The 18,007-nt window shown below is 55.0% G+C and overlaps 1 protein-coding gene across 2 annotated transcripts in view; it reads right to left on the bottom strand.

The window, feature by feature from the left end:
• Positions 1-10,944: 10,944 nt before the first annotated feature.
• Positions 10,945-18,007, bottom strand: part of ATOH8 (atonal bHLH transcription factor 8) — a 43,598-nt gene continuing 36,535 nt past the window's right edge. The window contains exons 3-4 of one of the 2 annotated variants that reach the window (XR_009756595.1): positions 11,846-12,580; positions 10,945-11,735 (exon numbers count right to left, since the gene is read on the bottom strand). Coding sequence is in view for 1 of the 2 variants with exons in the window: in XM_061571412.1 (XP_061427396.1) it covers positions 12,575-12,580 (6 nt within the window). In the remaining variant the exon portion in view is untranslated. Of the gene's footprint in view, positions 12,581-18,007 lie in introns of both variants that reach the window. The other variant, XM_061571412.1, reaches the window with a different exon arrangement.

Here is an 18,007-nt window from a genome sequence, read left to right as displayed (position 1 = left end):
ATAACGATCAGGCCCAGTAATCAGCGGTGCCTTGTGGACCAATGTTGGTTAAGTTTGCAAAGCAGCTTGACTTGAACGTTACAAGGGTGTGTGTTTATGTTATGAGCCCGGTTCAAAACAACAACAACCGCCATTCGCCACGAAGTGGCGGTGACGTCACCACGACGCTTGTGCCAGGCTATGTGCACATTGAGGCCACGTGAAGTGTCGAACGCCCGCTGGCAGGAGGTCACGGGGCAGACCCAGCAGGTGCCACGGGTTGACTGACTGAGATGACTGAGACAACTGGCTGATGCACCACCTGTGCCCCCTACGGTGCCAACTTGCTGTGCTTTAGCCACCCGGAGCTCTGCTCGTTGTTGTGAGCGTCGCTCCTCCGCCCTCCGTTGATGTTGGAGGGCGACTGCCTCCAACTGCCCAGTAGCGTCCTTCACGAGCCTCCTCCATAGAGGTTCAAAACACACACACGCGCGGTGGCGCCTACGAACCCGGCGACCCGAGTTCGATTCCCACTCATGGGCAACAACAGTGGCGATTATCTGAACCGGTCCTCGACTCAGCCTCAAATGAGTACCTGGTGCGGTGTGTAAACATCACCACTGGGGAGACAAAGACGTGACGCTACTCAACTTCCCCTCCCCACATTCCTTCGCGAGCCGTTTCCGGCCTGCATCGGTGCTCGCTAACAGCACTTGCCTCGTCTGTCAAGGCTACACCGGGGGATCTTTGTCTTTGTGTGAACCCGGTTACCTGAGTTGGATTCCTACCCACGGATGACATCTGAATCGGTCACAGCTCCCCCTTCACCAACACATGCTGCTGACCAGCGTGGTGAAGTATCACTTTGACTGAAATGTTATTCAATTCCTAAACCATGACTCTAGGAATCAAACTCAATTGGCTGGGTTCATAGCGGAACGTGCATCACCACGCCACGCAAATATTGCAAACCCAATATATTTATTTTAACAGGCGATACAACCTGCCGAGGCCGAAGTCAAACCTGGCGCAGAGCTGTCCTTGATGAAATAAATGCTACTGGGGGATATTCGGGCACGGGAAGGGACTTGGTTCAATGTACCGGGTGATGTATTAAGTTGGCTCACGAACACAACGCCGCTTTCCTTAAACAGCTGAAGAGCCAACTCGCAGTCGGCGTGAACGGGTTCAAACCCTGGACAAGGAGTCGTCGCCTCAATCCGCAATCCCCCCATGCCGTGTCGATGCAACTTTGTTGTGACAGTGAAAGTTGTTCCTCCCGACCAGAAGGGCGGCGGAGTCTCCACCGCTGCCCTTCCACGACGCGAGCCGCGTGCCGTCCACTCGCAAGGCGAACTCATCTCGACTGCTCGCAAGACAAACTCGTCTCGACTGCTCGCAAGACGAACTCGTCTCGACTGCTCGCAAGGCGAACTCGTCTCGACTGCTCGCAAGGCGAACTCATCTCGACTGCTCGCAAGACAAACTCGTCTCGACTGCTCGCAAGGCGAACTCGTCTCGACTGCTCGCAAGACGAACTCGTCTCGACTGCTCGCAAGGCGAACTCGTCTCGACTGCTCGCAAGGCGAACTCGTCTCGACTGCTCGCAAGGCGAACTCGTCTCGACTGCTCGCAAGGCGAACTCATCTCGACTGCTCGCAAGACAAACTCGTCTCGACTGCTCGCAAGGCGAACTCGTCTCGACTGCTCGCAAGACGAACTCGTCTCGACTGCTCGCAAGGCGAACTCGTCTCGACTGCTCGCAAGACGAACTCGTCTCGACTGCTCGCAAGACGAACTCGTCTCGACTGCTCGCAAGGCGAACTCGTCTCGACTGCTCGCAAGGCGAACTCGTCTCGACTGCTCGCAAGGCGAACTCGTCTCGACTGCTCGCAAGACGAACTCGTCTCGACTGCTCGCAAGACAAACTCGTCTCGTCTGCTCGCAAGGCGAACTCGTCTCGACTGCTCGCAAGACGAACTCGTCTCGACTGCTCGCAAGGCGAACTCGTCTCGACTGCTCGCAAGGCGAACTCGTCTCGACTGCTCGCAAGACGAACTCGTCTCGACTGCTCGCAAGGCGAACTCGTCTCGACTGCTCGCAAGACGAACTCGTCTCGTCTGCTCGCAAGGCGAACTCGTCTCGACTGCTCGCAAGACGAACTCGTCTCGTCTGCTCGCAAGACGAACTCGTCTCGACTGCTCGCAAGGCGAACTCGTCTCGTCTGCTCGCAAGGCGAACTCGTCTCGACTGCTCGCAAGACGAACTCGTCTCGACTGCTCGCAAGACGAACTCGTCTCGACTGCTCGCAAGGCAAACTCGTCTCGTCTGCTCGCAAGACGAACTCGTCTCGACTGCTCGCAAGGCAAACTCGTCTCGTCTGCTCGCAAGACGAACTCGTCTCGACTGCTCGCAAGACAAACTCGTCTCGACTGCTCGCAAGACGAACTCGTCTCGACTGCTCGCAAGACGAACTCGTCTCGACTGCTCGCAAGGCAAACTCGTCTCGTCTGCTCGCAAGACGAACTCGTCTCGACTGCTCGCAAGACGAACTCGTCTCGACTGCTCGCAAGACGAACTCGTCTCGACTGCTCGCAAGACGAACTCGTCTCGACTGCTCGCAAGACAAACTCGTCTCGACTGCTCGCAAGACGAACTCGTCTCGACTGCTCGCAAGACAAACTCGTCTCGACTGCTCGCAAGACGAACTCGTCTCGACTGCTCGCAAGACAAACTCGTCTCGACTGCTCGCAAGGCGAACTCGTCTCGACTGCTCGCAAGACGAACTCGTCTCGACTGCTCGCAAGACGAACTCGTCTCGACTGCTCGCAAGGCGAACTCGTCTCGACTGCTCGCAAGACGAACTCGTCTCGACTGCTCGCAAGGCGAACTCGTCTCGACTGCTCGCAAGACGAACTCGTCTCGACTGCTCGCAAGGCGAACTCGTCTCGACTGCTCGCAAGACGAACTCGTCTCGACTGCTCGCAAGGCGAACTCGTCTCGACTGCTCGCAAGGCGATCTCGTCTCGACTGCTCGCAAGGCGAACTCGTCTCGACTGCTCGCAAGAGGAACTCGTCTCGACTGCTCGCAAGACGAACTCGTCTCGGCTGCGACGCAGCTTAAGGCGCCTTCTGAAGCGTCTTGGTCAGGGGTCGGCCACCAACATAACCCAGAAGAGACATTTTTATTCGGCAACAGCAACAACAACACACCGCTCGGTATGTCAAGAGCCGCAATGCGCCGTGGTGGTGGTGGTGGATTCGAGACGGCGGTCCTCAAGCAACGACGTCACGAAGCAGCAGGTCCCTGAACGAGCGTCCGTGCGCCGCTCTGGAGACGCGGGCTGCCGACCCCTGGCCGAGGCAGGAGCACGCTCAGTCACACCCCCAGTTTCATCCCCCCCCCCCATGTTCACGTCGTTTCGCAATGACGCAATGACGCCGTCACTTCCACGAAGAGCGCCGCCTCACCTGCGTCGCCTCAAGCCCCACGCCCACGTCGCCGGCGGCACCGTCCTCCCTATCTCCTCTCAGCCTCCACCTACAACCCCCCCCCCCCCCCTGTCAACCGCATCGCTCGACGTCGATTCGATATTCGTCAGGAACGCATCCCCCGACGTAAACCGGGGTGGCACTGACGTCGTAGTTCAGGGCAGCTGCTTTTTAGCCAGCCCCGCCCCCCCGGCCCCTTGCTGTTTGGCTGTTCTCGAGAGCGCTCTCCTCTTGCAGGCAGCGTCACCGTCCTGTCTCGTCACCCGTCATGTCTCGTCACCCGTCATGTCTCGTTATCCGTCATGTCTCGTTATCCGTCATGTCTCGTCACCCGTCATGTCTCGTCACCCGTCCTGTCTCGTCACCCGTCATGTCTCGTTATCCGTCATGTCTCGTCACCCGTCATGTCTCGTCACCCGTCATGTCTCGTTACCCGTCATGTCTCGTTATCCGTCATGTCTCTTTATCCGTAATGTCTCGTTATCCGTCATATCTCGTCACCCGTCATGTCTCGTTATCCGTCATGTCTCGTCACCCGTCATGTCTCGTCACCCGTCATGTCTCGTTATCCGTCATGTCTCGTCACCCGTCATGTCTCGTTATCCGTAATGTCTCGTTATCCGTCATATCTCGTTATCTGTCATGTCTCGTTATCCGTCATGTCTCGTCACCCGTCATGTCTCGTTATCCGTCGCCTCTCTCAGCCTTCGCCTCGTCACCCACCTACCCAACCTACCCAGTGCCGGATTATCCTCGTAGCACAAGTAGCTACATATGTAGCTACGGGGCCCCGCACTTTCAAAGGGCCCGCGCTAAATGCTTTCAAGCTATCAATTCCGGTTCAGTGATTCTGCACTTGTTCTATTACTATAGCACTATACCGCCTTCAACTTATAAGAACGACCGGGTGTTTAAGGTTAGCGATTTGTCATATTATGTGGCTGTATAACAAATGAAAAATACAATTACTTTACTATGCAAATGAAAAAATTGTGTTTTAATATTTATGATTTTTTTAAATTTAGGGCCCCTTTATAACATATGCTACATACCCTGCACAAGTCATCCGGCACTGCGCCTACCCTGTAAAGCCCTCTGATTCACGTCGTCTCCATGTTTCGTCGTCGCACCTTTCGGGAACGCATCGCCCGACGTGACCTGGGGGGCGGGGGCACTTCGCTGAGCCCTCGCCGCGTGTGGCCGGCTCGCTTCTGCGAACAACAAAACACGACACAGCGCGGTGGGCCTTACCTGGTGGATATAAAAAGAAAATAGTTGAGCTTTTATATTAGTTCAGGGCAGCTGGTGAAAATAAAAATAGTTGAGTTTTTAGATTAGTTCCGGGCAGCTGTTAGTAGCGAGCCCCCCCCCCCCCCCGCCTGCTTGCTGTTTGGGTGTTCTTGTTAGCTCCCCATTTGGCCGGGGCCCGGCCGGCTTGGCAGGCAGGCACAGCAGCGCACCCTCCTCCGCCTTGGCAGCGGCGAGCCGGCTGGCGACTGTCTTCTCTTCTCAATCCCCAAGAATTCGATGTTGGAGGCGCCTACCGTTAACTTGGATGCCATTCAGGCGGGAGCGCAAGGGACGACCCCCCCCCCCCCCCCCAGCAACCATCTCAAACTCAATCTCCATTCCCCAACCCCCCCACTCCCACCGCAATTCCTTGCTGCCAAGGAAGGCCCCTACAAACTCCCGCGCCAATGGCCCAACAATCAACAGGGCCTGTGTGAGAGAGGCGAGGCGCGCCGTGGAAAACTTCGTTGTAAATGACTCGTAGCTACAACACACACGCGCGCGTGCGCTTACACACGCACACGCGCGCTTGCACACACACACGCGCGCGTGCGCTTACACACACACACGCGCGCTTACACACGCACACGCGCACGCGCGCTTACACACGCACGCGCGCTTACACACACACGCGCACGCGCGCTTACACACACGCGCGCGCTTACACACATGCACGCGCGCTTACACACACACGCGCGCGCGCTTACACACATGCACGCGCGCTTACACACACGCACGCGCGCTTACACACACGCGCGCACGCGCGCTTACACACACACAGATGATGAAGATCATCCCTCCCCCAGCATAGCCTTCACAGAGTCTTTGGGCAAGTGCTGTTAGCGAGTAGCAGCACCTATGAAGGCCGGAACGGCACGCAAAGGGGGTGGTGTGGCAAGTACCACGCCCGGACGCCTTTGTCTCCCCAGTGGCGATGTTTACAGCACTTCGCACCAGAGACTCATTCGAGGCCGAGCCGTCCTAGGGGAGGCCCAGAATCGGTTCAGATAATCGTCACCGGGTGTTGGTGGCCGTGAGCGGGTTCGTAGCGTAGCGCTAACCGCTACCCCGCCTCTTACACTCTGACACGAAGATACAAAGATCCCCCTCCTATGTATCCTTAACAGACTGCAGGAGCACACACACACGAACACGCACGCACACACACGTACACACACACGCGCGCGCACTCACACACGAACACACACACACACGCGCGCGCACTCACACACGAACACACACACGCGCGCGCACTCACACACACACAAACACGCACACACACACATACACTCACACACACACACGCTCAGACACACACATACACACGTACACACACACGTACACACACACACGCGCGCGCACACACGCCCTCACACAAACACGTACTCACACGCACTCACACACACACGCGCGCACTCACACACACACAAACACGCACACACACACATACACTCACACACACACACGCTCATACACACACACATACACACGTACACACACACGTACACACACACACACGCGCGCACACACGCCCTCACACAAACACGTGCACTCACACGCACTCACACGCACTCACACACACACGCGCACACTCACACACACACGCGCGCACACACACACACGCGCGCTCCCGCTCCGTGAATGCGCACAGTGTGGCTCAGAGTGGGAGCAGCAGCCCAGGGCTGGTGGTGCCCCCAGCGCCTCCGGGGGGGGGGGGGTCTCCTCGTGACGCCGCCGAGGTCCGCTGGGGCTCAACTCCTGGCGGCAGCCGCCGCTGCGAAGGCGGCGGGGGGTGCGCAATGAGTCGCGTTAAATCCGCGTCAGGCTCGCACTTACACGTGGCAAAATTCCAGCGCTGAGAATTACGAGGTGGCATGTTTAAAGTCACGATAAAGTGGTTTGGGGAAGGATCGCGTGAAGTATAAATGTTGTGTCGTAACCCCTCCACCACCCGACACAGCCGGTAGGGCTTGTCACGTAAACAACGCGCCTGTTAGTGACTACGTCAGCCCAGCGGTGTGTTGGAGAGTAAATCCACAACACTGACAATTTGAGTTGTACGACGTTTCGCTGGTAATTACATCAACCAGCATCATCGGGCGATTTGCCAGAATAGTGAAGCCATCCACCTGCTTCCGGTCTTAAATAGAACATCAGCAGGATGACGTCATCACTGAGCCCATCATGTGCAGAAATCAGAGGCGGAGTGGGTGGGGGGGGGTATTGTAATGATATAATAGATTAGTAATAATGTAATTAGTATGTGTTTCCTCGATAACTAATTGTAAGATGTCTTCTGCTTCCACGCGTTTGTCGCACTCACGTCGGTCCGCCGTCCTTGCCAACCTGGACGTCGCTCTCACGTGGGTGGGTAGGTTGGTGGGTGGGTTGGTGGGTGGGTGGGTTGGTGGGTGGGAAAGTGGGTGGGTGGGTTGGTGGGAAAGTGGGTGGATGGGTTCGTGGGTGGGTTGGTGGGTGGGTGGGAAAGTGAGTGGGTGGGTTGGTCGGTGGAAAAGTGGGTGGGTTGGTGGGTTGGAAAGTGGGTGGATGGGTTCGTGGGTGGGTGGGTTGGTGGGTGGGAAAGTGGGTGGGTGGGTTGGTGGGTAGGTTGGTGGGTGGGTGGGAAAGTGAGTGGGTGGGTTGGTCGGTGGAAAAGTGGGTGGGTTGGTGGGTTGGAAAGTGGGTGGATGGGTTCGTGGGTGGGTGGGTTGGTGGGTGGGAAAGTGGGTGGGTGGGTTGGTGGGTAGGTTGGTGGGTGGGTGGGAAAGTGAGTGGGTGGGTTGGTCGGTGGAAAAGTGGGTGGGTTGGTGTGTTGGAAAGTGGGTGGATGGGTTCGTGGGTGGGTGGGTTGGTGGGTGGGAAAGTGGGTGGGTGGGTTGCTGGGTAGGTTGGTGGGTGGGTGGAAAAGTGGGTGGGTGGGTTGGTGGGTAGGTTGGTGGGTGGGTGGGAAAGTGCCGCCTTGTGACACTGGGCTGGATCGGAGGTCGCTTGGACGGTGTCCAGAGGGGACCCCGGTGGTGTCACCTCCCGTGCACCATCCTCGAGCACAACGGATTGCGCTGCGCTGTGAGAGATCCAATTGGATACTTCGTCTCGTGACGTCACCCCAGCGGCGGTGGTGATGGTGGCATTGGCGTTGTTGGTAGTGGTGATTGTAGTGATGGTGGTGATGGTGGCATTGGCGTTGTTGGTAGTGGTGATTGTAGTGATGGTGGTGATGGTGGCATTGGCGTTGTTGGTAGTGGTGATTGTAGTGATGGTGGTGATGGTGGCATTGGCGTTGTTGGTAGTGGTGATTGTAGTTGCGGTGGTGATGGTGGCATTGGCGGTGCTGGTAGTGACGGAAGTGGCTATGCTAATCTCACAAACGGTGGCATTTCACATCGGGGTGCATCCCAAGTGGAACGTGTTTGCGTTACAATAAAGCAAAACTAAAAGTGCATAAACATTTTATGCAGATTTAAGTCAGGAAACTTTACGGCGCACGCATGGAATGTGCGTGATTCATAACTTCACTCTCTTGTAAACTAGATCTTCACCATGACCCTCGAGAGGGAATTTCTAGTTCAATCTGTTTCAATAACACTTAAATGATGTGCGTATTACGCCACATATTGAATTGCTGATTCACTTTCTCAGCTATTTGCTTTCTCGAAGTTGGACGTGTCCTGAAAGAGATGAATGCCAGTTGTGTGTGGCTGTGGTTACCGAATGTCTTAACTCACGACTGCACGGTTAGATTCTGAGCGATGTTCAAGATCAGCTCATCGCCCCTTGCAATGGTTTGCCATGTGATGGCACTGTGGAAGCTGTCGCTATTACCATCATCATTATTATCATAACTCCTTGGGTCGATAAAATGGGTACCACGTCGTGTGAACCCAACAATGAATTTATATATCAAGCGACTAGCCCCCACGCAACCATGATATCACAGGGCCGTTATCATCCTCTTTAAAACAGATGGCAGATGACATACTTTGGTAATTCGCAACAGAGGGAGGGGCAGTAGCAGAGAAAGAGCGACCTCCCATTGAGCGGAGGTTGACTTTTAAGCAACTCTGTGGACTTTGTTGTTTTACATATAAACGCCGCTCCGTTGGTTCCACTCGACTCCACGTTTACGAGTCGGCCGGGCTCCTCCCTCCGCGAGTAAAATGGGATGACACGCACATTGCCGACGTCTGCTGACCTGGAAAGCCGAAGCGGATTATGGGGGCACGAGATCCGAGGCTTGCACGCCGCGCCCACGCTGGGAGTCCATTAATGAGGCTCGGCGAGCGGGCAACTCGGAGGTGCGCGTGATGACCCCCCCCCAAGCCCCCCCGGCCCCCCCCAGCCGAGCAAGTCGGAGTCAAAGGTTCGGCTCCTAAAACCAAAACTGACACCACGTCACCAAGTGGCGGTGACGTCCCCACGGCGCCCCGTGCCAGGCCAGGTGCACTTTGAGGCGACGCTGGCCCGGACGTCACGGGACAGATCCAGGTGCCATGGGTTGACTGAGATGACTGGCAGATGCACCAACTGTGTCCCCCCCCCCCCTATTGTGCCGACTTGCTGCGTTTTAGCCGCCCGGCGCTCCGCTCGTTGTTGTGAGCGTCGCTTCTCTCTGCCCTCCGTTGCTGTTGGAGGGCGACTGCCTCCGAATTGTCCAGGAGGGTCCTTCACGAGCCTCCTCGTCGTCGACTCCTGCCACAGCTGCGCGCTGATTTCTGCAGGGGAATCTCTGCAGGGATTTCCCCCAAAATGTTCTAAGCTGCTGTAAAGCGGTTAAAGAACTGATGACGTGATCGATCACAACACACGAGGGGAGGGGGGGGGCTCTTGTGTGTGTGTGTTGCATCGTAGCCCAAGTGCAAGATGCGATCGTCTCGCAAACACGGGTACTAAACGTCCCTTAAGTTTGTGGACGGGCAGTGGTTACAAAGACACGCACGTTTCAGCAGAGTTAAATTGATTCGATGTATTTGAATTAGCCTCAATGACAATGGTCCCACCATTGATGACAGTGTCGATATCCGCAGCTCCTGTCAAAATCACTGCCGTATGAAGGCCTGCCCATGCCTCGTTGGTCGCAAGGGTTGTTTGTGTGACCATACTTCACCATGTTGGTGCACTCAGCGGTTCAGATCTTTACTCGCCGCTGTTGTTAGCCCTGGCTGGGGACCAAACTCGGGTCGCTCCTCTCCACGCCAACCCCCTCCACCCTCTCCCATTAGCACTGGAGCTATATACTTTTACACCTGGATTGAAAACTCATTTCTAAAGATCGGTTTTAATGTGTTTAGTTTGTTGTCCTGTCCCCGCACCCCCGATTAGCGCGGTTGGCTACGTACGGTGCGAAAGAAGTTCAACGTACGGGCATCTACATTGTTTAAAGCATCAAAGATAACTTACCAGCATTTTAAGAATGAGTGCAAAGGCTTTGTTTTTGGTTTTATTAATGGACAACACTGATTATTACATTTATTCAAACTGTAAACTTCACAGATTAAGATATTACACTATGTACAAGACGGAAGCATTTGTCATATGACCGCGGTGCGTGTGTGTATACATCGTTGCAAACAGCAGACACATAATTACTGTCAGCAGTGCCTATACACCTACACTGCTTCGATGTACATTTGTACAGCATGTATGTGTAATACACATGTATCAATGAACGTACGTACAATGTACTCATATTTATACACGCGCACACGCACGCACGCGCTACTGTTGAGTGGATACGTAATCTTCTAGCAAGTGCTGTTGGCCAACGATCCACCAAGGCCAACATGGCACGTGATTAGGTTGGTGTGGCCTGCGTAACCCCGACCACGTGGTGTGGCCTGGGCCACCCCGACCACGTGGTGTGGTGTGGCCTGGGCCACCCCGACCACGTGGTGTGTTGTGGCCTGAGTCACCCCGACCACGTGGTGTGGTATGGCCTATACCACCCCGACCACGTGGTGTGGTGTGACCTACGCCACCCCGACCACGTGGTGTGGCCTACACCACCCCGACCACGTGGTGTGGTATGGCCTATACCACCCCGACCACGTGATGTGGTGTGGCCTACGCCACCCCGACCACGTGGCGTGGTGTGGTCTACACCACCCCGACCACGTGGTGTGGTGTGGCCTATGCCACCCCGACCACGTGGTGTGGTGTGACCTACGCCACCCCGACCACGTGGGGTGGCGTGGCCTACGCCACCCCGACCACGTGGTGTGGTGTGGCCTATGCCACCCCGACCACGTGGGGTGGCGTGGCCTACGCCACCCCGACCACGTGGTGTGGCCTATGCCACCCCGACCACGTGGTGTGGTATGGCCTACACCACCCCGACCACGTGGTGTGGGGTGGCCTACGCCACCCTGACCACGTGGTGTGGTGTGGCCTACGCCACCCCGACCACGTGGTGTGGTGTGGCCTATGCCACCCCGACCACGTGGTGTGGTGTGGCCTACGCCACCCCGACCACGTGGTGTGGTGTGGCCTACGCCACCCCGACCACGTGGTGTGGTGTGGCCTATGCCACCCCGACCACGTGGTGTGGTGTGGCCTGGGCCACCCCGACCACGTGGTGTGGTGTGGCCTACACCACCCCGACCACGTGGTGTGGTGTGGCCTACGCCACCCCGACCACGTGGTGTGGTGTGGCCCGCACCGCCGCTCAACAGCCACCTTTGTCTCCACGGTGCCGACGTTCACGCGCCGCGACGATTTAAGGCCGAGACGACCCAGGAGAGGCCCGGGACAGGTGCAGGTGTTGCACACTTCATCGAAGCCAACGGCTGGGAGTTGAACCCCACGCTGCTCAGGACGTGGGCGCAGGCGCGGCGCGTGAACTCACCGCTCCGCGTCGCGAGCAGACACAGCAGAGGTGGGACAAAGTCATTGTTATGCAAGTCCAAGTCGAGTCTGAAGTCATCAAATTCATGACTCGAGTCTGACTCGAGTCCAAGTCACATGACTCGAGTCCACACCTCAGAGGTGGGACAAAGTCATTGTTATGCAAGTCCAAGTCGAGTCTGAAGTCATCAAATTCATGACTCGAGTCTGACTCGAGTCCAAGTCACATGACTCGAGTCCACACCTCTGAGACACAGCCACGCGCGCAGCCACAGGTGAGAAGCGATTTAATTTCTTTGATACTTTACGTAAAAATAGGCTATAAAACGTCCCAAGCATATTCACATTATATTGGCATGACTGCAGTAAAACCTTACTTACTTAAATCGAACCGCCGCGTCGTGCCCCACGGAGGCACGACGCACGCGCCGCTCTCAAGGTGCCGCCAACGATGGCCGGTGACTCGTCTTCAGTCTTCTTTTATCGTCGTCGTTGTCGTTGGTGAGCAAAACAAAATCCCGCTCCCCCCCCAAAAAAAATTAAGCCAACGTACGCTCACGCTATTGTATCGCAAACTGTGCACCTTTTGTCGAACACGTGAAATCACGTAAAAAACCAAGGTTGCTTTACGTGGCGCTTTGCAACTTTTCGTTTGTATGTCCCAGCTTCGTCGATGAAGGCACGGGGACCGGCCACACCGCGTCCGCGAGCCGCGAGGGACGCGACAGGAATCCACCAGGCCGCAGCGGGCCCCCCCCTCTCCGCTCGGCCCGCCGTGCCCGCCACGGGCCCCACAAGCTGGCTCCACGGTTGCCGTTTAACACTGCGTATTATAATAATCATTATTATTACTACAATAAATTCTGCTCGAACGTTCCAAAGTCATTGTCCGAAGGTTAAAAGTGCTTTTCATTGTGGGGCAGCATGATTCTTCTTTCTTTACATTTCTTGTCACCGCGCCGCTCCTCAAAATTTATTCCTGCAACAGAAACAACAACAACACATGAAAATTTTGCATTTTTAAAAGCCAGGAATTGGCACGTACAGCAATTGTTATTATTTTGAACGCTTTAAATGTTGGAGAGGTTAATACTGCATAGGCACAATGACACTAAATGGGCATAAAGAGCACAATACGTAACCTGCTCATGCAGCAATGTGACATTGCACTTAATATAAATATACATTGTAAATTGCACTGTGATTGATATAGTGGAGCGCGCTGCGCTGCGAACCTGGGAGCCCGAGTTCGATTCCAGCACACGGTCACCAACACCAGTGACGATTATCTGAACCGGTCCCGGGGCTCTCCTAGGTCGACTCAGCCTCAAATGACTACCTGGTGCGCTGTGTAAACATCGCCACTAGAGAGACAAAGGCGGCCGGACATGGTGCTAGCCACCCACCCCCTCGTGTGCCGTTCCAGATTTAATAGGTGCTCCCTAACAGCACTTTCCCCAACATTCTGTTTAGGCTATACGGGGGATCTTTGTCTATGCTACAGTGTGTTGGAGTAAGCCGACACAAGCATTGTATTGGCTCATGAGCTATCCTGGTCGAGCTGGCTAATGTCTACTCTTTTAGGTATAAATTCAGGGTGAAATATAACGCTTAACAACTGCTCTGGAAAAGTTGTAACCGTGTCTTAAATGGGCTGATTTAATCTCCCGGTTAAATAAATAAAACTCAAGGCTCCAGAGGGTTTAAACTCCGGTCAGAGTCCACAACAATCATCATCATCGTCGTCGTCGTCGTCAAATTGGTAAAACGATGACCGCCTGACTGTCATATGCAGCGGCTGCACCTCGCACCGTGACAACGTGGAGTTCCCACCTCGCACCGTGACAACGTGGAGTTCCCACCGCGTGCTCGTGACCACCAAACGAGATCAAACCGTCGCCAACTTCCGATTAGAGGCGGGTGGGGGCTGGTGGGGGTGGGGCTGGTGGGGGTGGGCTGGTGGGGGGTGGGGACTGGTGGGGGGTAGAGACTGGTGGGGGGTAGAGGCTGGTGGGGGGTGGGGGCTGGTGGGGGGTGGGGACTGGTGGGGGGTGGGGACTGGTGGGGGGTAGAGACTGGTGGGGGGTAGAGGCTGGTGGGGGGTGGGGGCTGGTGGGGTAGAGGCTGGTGGGGGGTGGGGGCTGGTGGGGTAGAGGCTGGTGGTTTAGAGGCTGGTGGGGTGGGGGCTGGTGGGGGGTGGGGGCTGGTGGGGGTGGGGGCTGGTGGGGTAGAGGCTGGTGGGGGGTGGGGGCTGGTGGGGGGTGGGGGCTGGTGGGGTAGAGGCTGGTGGGGTAGAGTCTGGTGGGGGGTGGGGGCTGGTGGGGGGTGGGGGCTGGTGGGGGGTAGAGGCTGGTGGGGTTGCTGGTGGGGGGTGCTGGCTCTACATCAGCAGAGTTGTTTTGTACGGCGCTCAATAATCGCCGTCGACTTGCGCCGGGAGCGTGCGGGCTGGGCGATGCGTGGCATCGTGGCTTGGCTTTCAATTTCATCTGAATTCAACACGTGGCCTCGTCGATTCCCGAGCCCAGGGGCACGCAGCGTTGCGTGTCACGGTTTGCGGAGAAACGACGAGGGGAAGGGCGTGTGGACCCGGGCACCTTCCCAAACTATTCGATGTCATCTGAGAGGGCACGAGCAGCTGCTGTGTATGAAGTGAAACGAGCAAGGGAGGCTTGCTGGGGTGCAAGCGATCGCCCCCCCTCACCCACTTTTTTGCACACAACAACTGCATTAGTGGAGGTGCCTTCTGTGTGTCGAAGGGTTGAACGTTACCGTCCGTGCCAGGGCGTGCAGCCGCCACCAACCGGAGAATCTGCGTTCGTAAACGTAGACACGTGGCGGGGCTTTATTTGTGATTCACACGTGACTTCTGGTTCAGATCTCGTGAGAAGTCAAACAAAGTTGTTGTCGTACACACTCTCCTCCACCCGACGCGGCCAATTAATTGATGTTGCCGCGTGAAACAAGGCGCCGGTTTATTGCGTTCCGCTCGTCGTCACAAACACGTGGCGGACACGCCGTGTCGCCAGTGCCGGGTTGAGCTCGTGCGGGGCCTGTAGCATATGTTGCTATAAAGGGGCCCTCAATAAATAAATACACTCATAAATATTTAAATACACATTTTTTTTACTCGCATAGTAAAGTAATTGTATTTTTCTCATTTTGCTATACGGCCAGATAATACGACAACCTTAAACACCCAGTCGTTCATAAAAGTTGAAGGTGGTATGGTACTATAGTAATAGAGCAAGTGCAGAATCACTGAACCGGAATTGATAGCTTGAAAGCATTTAGCGTGGGGCCCTTGAAAGTGCGGGGCCCGTAGCTACTACATATGTAGCTACTACATATGTAGCTACTTGTGCTCCTAGGATAATCCGGCACTGCGTGTCGCAGGTGGGTCAGTGAGAGATTACGACCCGGTTCAGTGACAAATCGCGACTCGTGCCATTGTCGGCGGGTCTCTCGGTCTCCGGAGCAGCAACTCAGGCCACCACGTGACAAACGGTGAGTCTCAGGCTGGCAAATCTGTTTCTCATGTTCCCTTCAACATTTTCTGTTTTCCTTCCAATTGCATTGCCACTGTGCCATGAGCGCCACTGGCACGAAACAAACCCCGCTTACAATTGAAATGTCACCCCCAGAAGTTGACATCATAGCACGACCGTATCTTTTTTAAAGTCGCTTTGATAAATCCGTGAGAGCGCTGAAAGTTTAAAGTTTCTTAAATCTCACATCCCTTCCACCTCCATCCACCTCTGTCCACCCAGACGTTACAAATGGGTTCACAACAACATGGTCGCGAGTGGTGGAGTAAGGTGTGGGTAGTGCACCTCCAGAACTTCACTTTGGTGTTTGGTGTCCTTCCACCGCACCTCCGATTAGCACGGTTGGCTACGTACGGTGCAAAATAACTTCAACTTACATACATGCACAGGAGTGAGCCTGAATGTTTTGAACCGCAGCAGATATTTCATTCGAGGTTGTCAACATTTCGTGGCCGTAACTATAGCCCGCCCGAGGAGATTGGAAGCTTCGTGTGGAGTGACAGGCCAGGTAGCTTCCAAAACAGCACTACACAGCTGATTCGGAGTGAGACTTCTGTTGCCGAGCCGGTGCGACGGAACGTCAACACGCACACACTCTACCGACACAGTCTGGGCCTGTGTGGAAGAGTGGGCCTAAAATACCCTCTCTGGAGGCGACGCTCGTTTAGAGCTCACCGTGGTTGAGACCACCTCCCCGCCAGCGGCGGTGCGCGAGCGCGCGAGGGATGGAGCGACCGCCACCTTCGCTGGCGGCCGACGAGCGGCAGCAGTGGCTCCAGCTGCGACGCGGCTCCCTACAGGTGTGCGAGCAGGTGGCGCAAACGTGTCGTTCCCGCCGCGACGGAAGGGGGAGCCGCTGTAACCCAGCCTCGGCGGCGGTGGCAAGATAACTGGAACGCTTATCCCCGGTCCTCCTGGAAACTGACCCCCTCCCTAACCACGGGCCTGACCCCCTCACTGTGACCCCACTCGCATTCTACTTGCAAAGGCCCACGGAGTCGACGGCCACGATCGGGGAGTGCCTGACGAGGTCTCTCCGTCAGAAGCCATTTTTGTGATAAACGTGATGTTGAACTTCTTTGGCGCCGTACGCGGCCAACCGTGCTAATCAGAGGTGCGGTGGGAAGGACAACGAATTAAAGACAAAAATAAAACTGTTTTAAATGAACGAGTTTTCAATCCAGGTATCAACCGAACCTTGCCGTTCAGCCCCGCCCTCTGGGAAGCGACAGGCAAATCGAACGGTTCCCAGACAAGTTTGGCGCAGAAATGCTACTAACTATTATTTACATTTTTTATTTCACCAGGTAAGGCCCACTCAGCTATGTAGCTCTTTTTTAGAAGCGACCTGGCCGTAAATGATAGCTCAACGAAGTGGCTTATCACGTGGAAATTTATAGCAGCCAAATACTCTAAGTGTGGAGGGAAAAACCGGAGGACCCGGAGAAAAGTCTACGTGACCACGGGGTGAGATCCACACAAACTCCAAATATATAAGCATCAGGATGGGGATCGAACCCACGACGTCCTGTATATCAGGCGAGGTAGTTAACATCTCTCCACCGTGATGTTAACTTCCGTAAAACGCCTTTACCAATTGGCACAATTCATCGGTTAGTTCACGACCTGTTTGGGCAATCGACTGTGATTATTCATTGCACGGATTATTAAACTCAGTGCGCTTATTCAGACGAGGGCCATTTCGCTCGGACCTCTGAGAGATCTGCATAAACACACGGATTCTTCCTCTCTTGACACTCAATGCCAAGTTTAGTTTTTTCAAATTGGCCGTGCGTATCGGGGCCACTGATGGTTTTCACATCCGCGCACAAGTGGTGTGGAGTGGCTGCGTGGGTAACAGAGGGGGGGGGGGGTAATTGCCATGTCAGAGCCGGTAACACGGACATTTTGAGTTTGAATTTTGAGCTCCCATTTCTGAAACGGTTGCGAGATGTTAAATCCCTGACGCCTGTACATTTGGAGTTTGGATGTTTTCCCCGTGGTCGCATGGATTATTCTCCAGGTCTTCCCGTTTTCCCCTCCACATTTAGAATCAACATCATGCATTTAGAGTATTTGGCTGCTATACATTTCCACGTGATAAGCCACTTCGCTGAGCTATTATTTGTGGCCAGGTCGCTTCTGAAAAAGAGCTATACGGCTCAGTGGGCCTTACCTGGTAAAATAAAAATAGTTTAGTTTTAGCACCTTAAACTTCACAATCTTATCCTGGTCAACAAAGTCTACAGCAAACAATGCCATTGTATACATTTGTATTTTTGGAAAACTGGACGGTGGTGGAGGCGATGGTTGGTGGATTGCACAAATGTTGTGAAACTCCCTTCCCGTGGCGCGTCGAGGAGCCATATGAAGTCGCCTGCCTTCCCAGGAGAAGGCAGTGACAGCAAACAATGTGGACTCCACCTGTTCTATCTGTACGGGATAAGGGTGGTTCCCCCTCACACACGTAGGTTTTCTCCCGGTGCTCCAGTTTCCTCCCACACGTAAACACTCATTAATTGGTCGCTAACACCTTAACATATGTATAGGACGGCAGAACTTGGAAAATTACTCGCGCCCTGTCTGCACAACTCAAGAATTCCTCGGGGCACGTAAGGCAAGCGATGCTCACACGTTGTCACTCGATCTCTTCAGGAACGCCACTCGGCTTGCTGGGAGCAGTAGCTGTTGACATACGACACTACCACTAGAGGACACGGCACACACATTCATAATAATCCCTCGTGATTGTGCCCCGTATTCCTTGTGGCTCGGCAGTAAGAAGTGAGCAGCTCGCAGTCGGAATGTTGTCAGTTCCAATCCTGGTTGGGGGAGTTGACTCAGCTCATCGTCCCTTT

This window comes from Lethenteron reissneri, chromosome 47, assembly GCF_015708825.2.
Source record: "Lethenteron reissneri isolate LAM-NWPU_2019-01 chromosome 47, ASM1570882v1, whole genome shotgun sequence".
In the NCBI taxonomy this organism is placed as follows: domain Eukaryota; kingdom Metazoa; phylum Chordata; class Hyperoartia; order Petromyzontiformes; family Petromyzontidae; genus Lethenteron; species Lethenteron reissneri.
The sequence above is the reverse complement of the archived record's forward strand: the minus strand, read 5'-3'. Positions and strand labels throughout refer to the sequence as shown.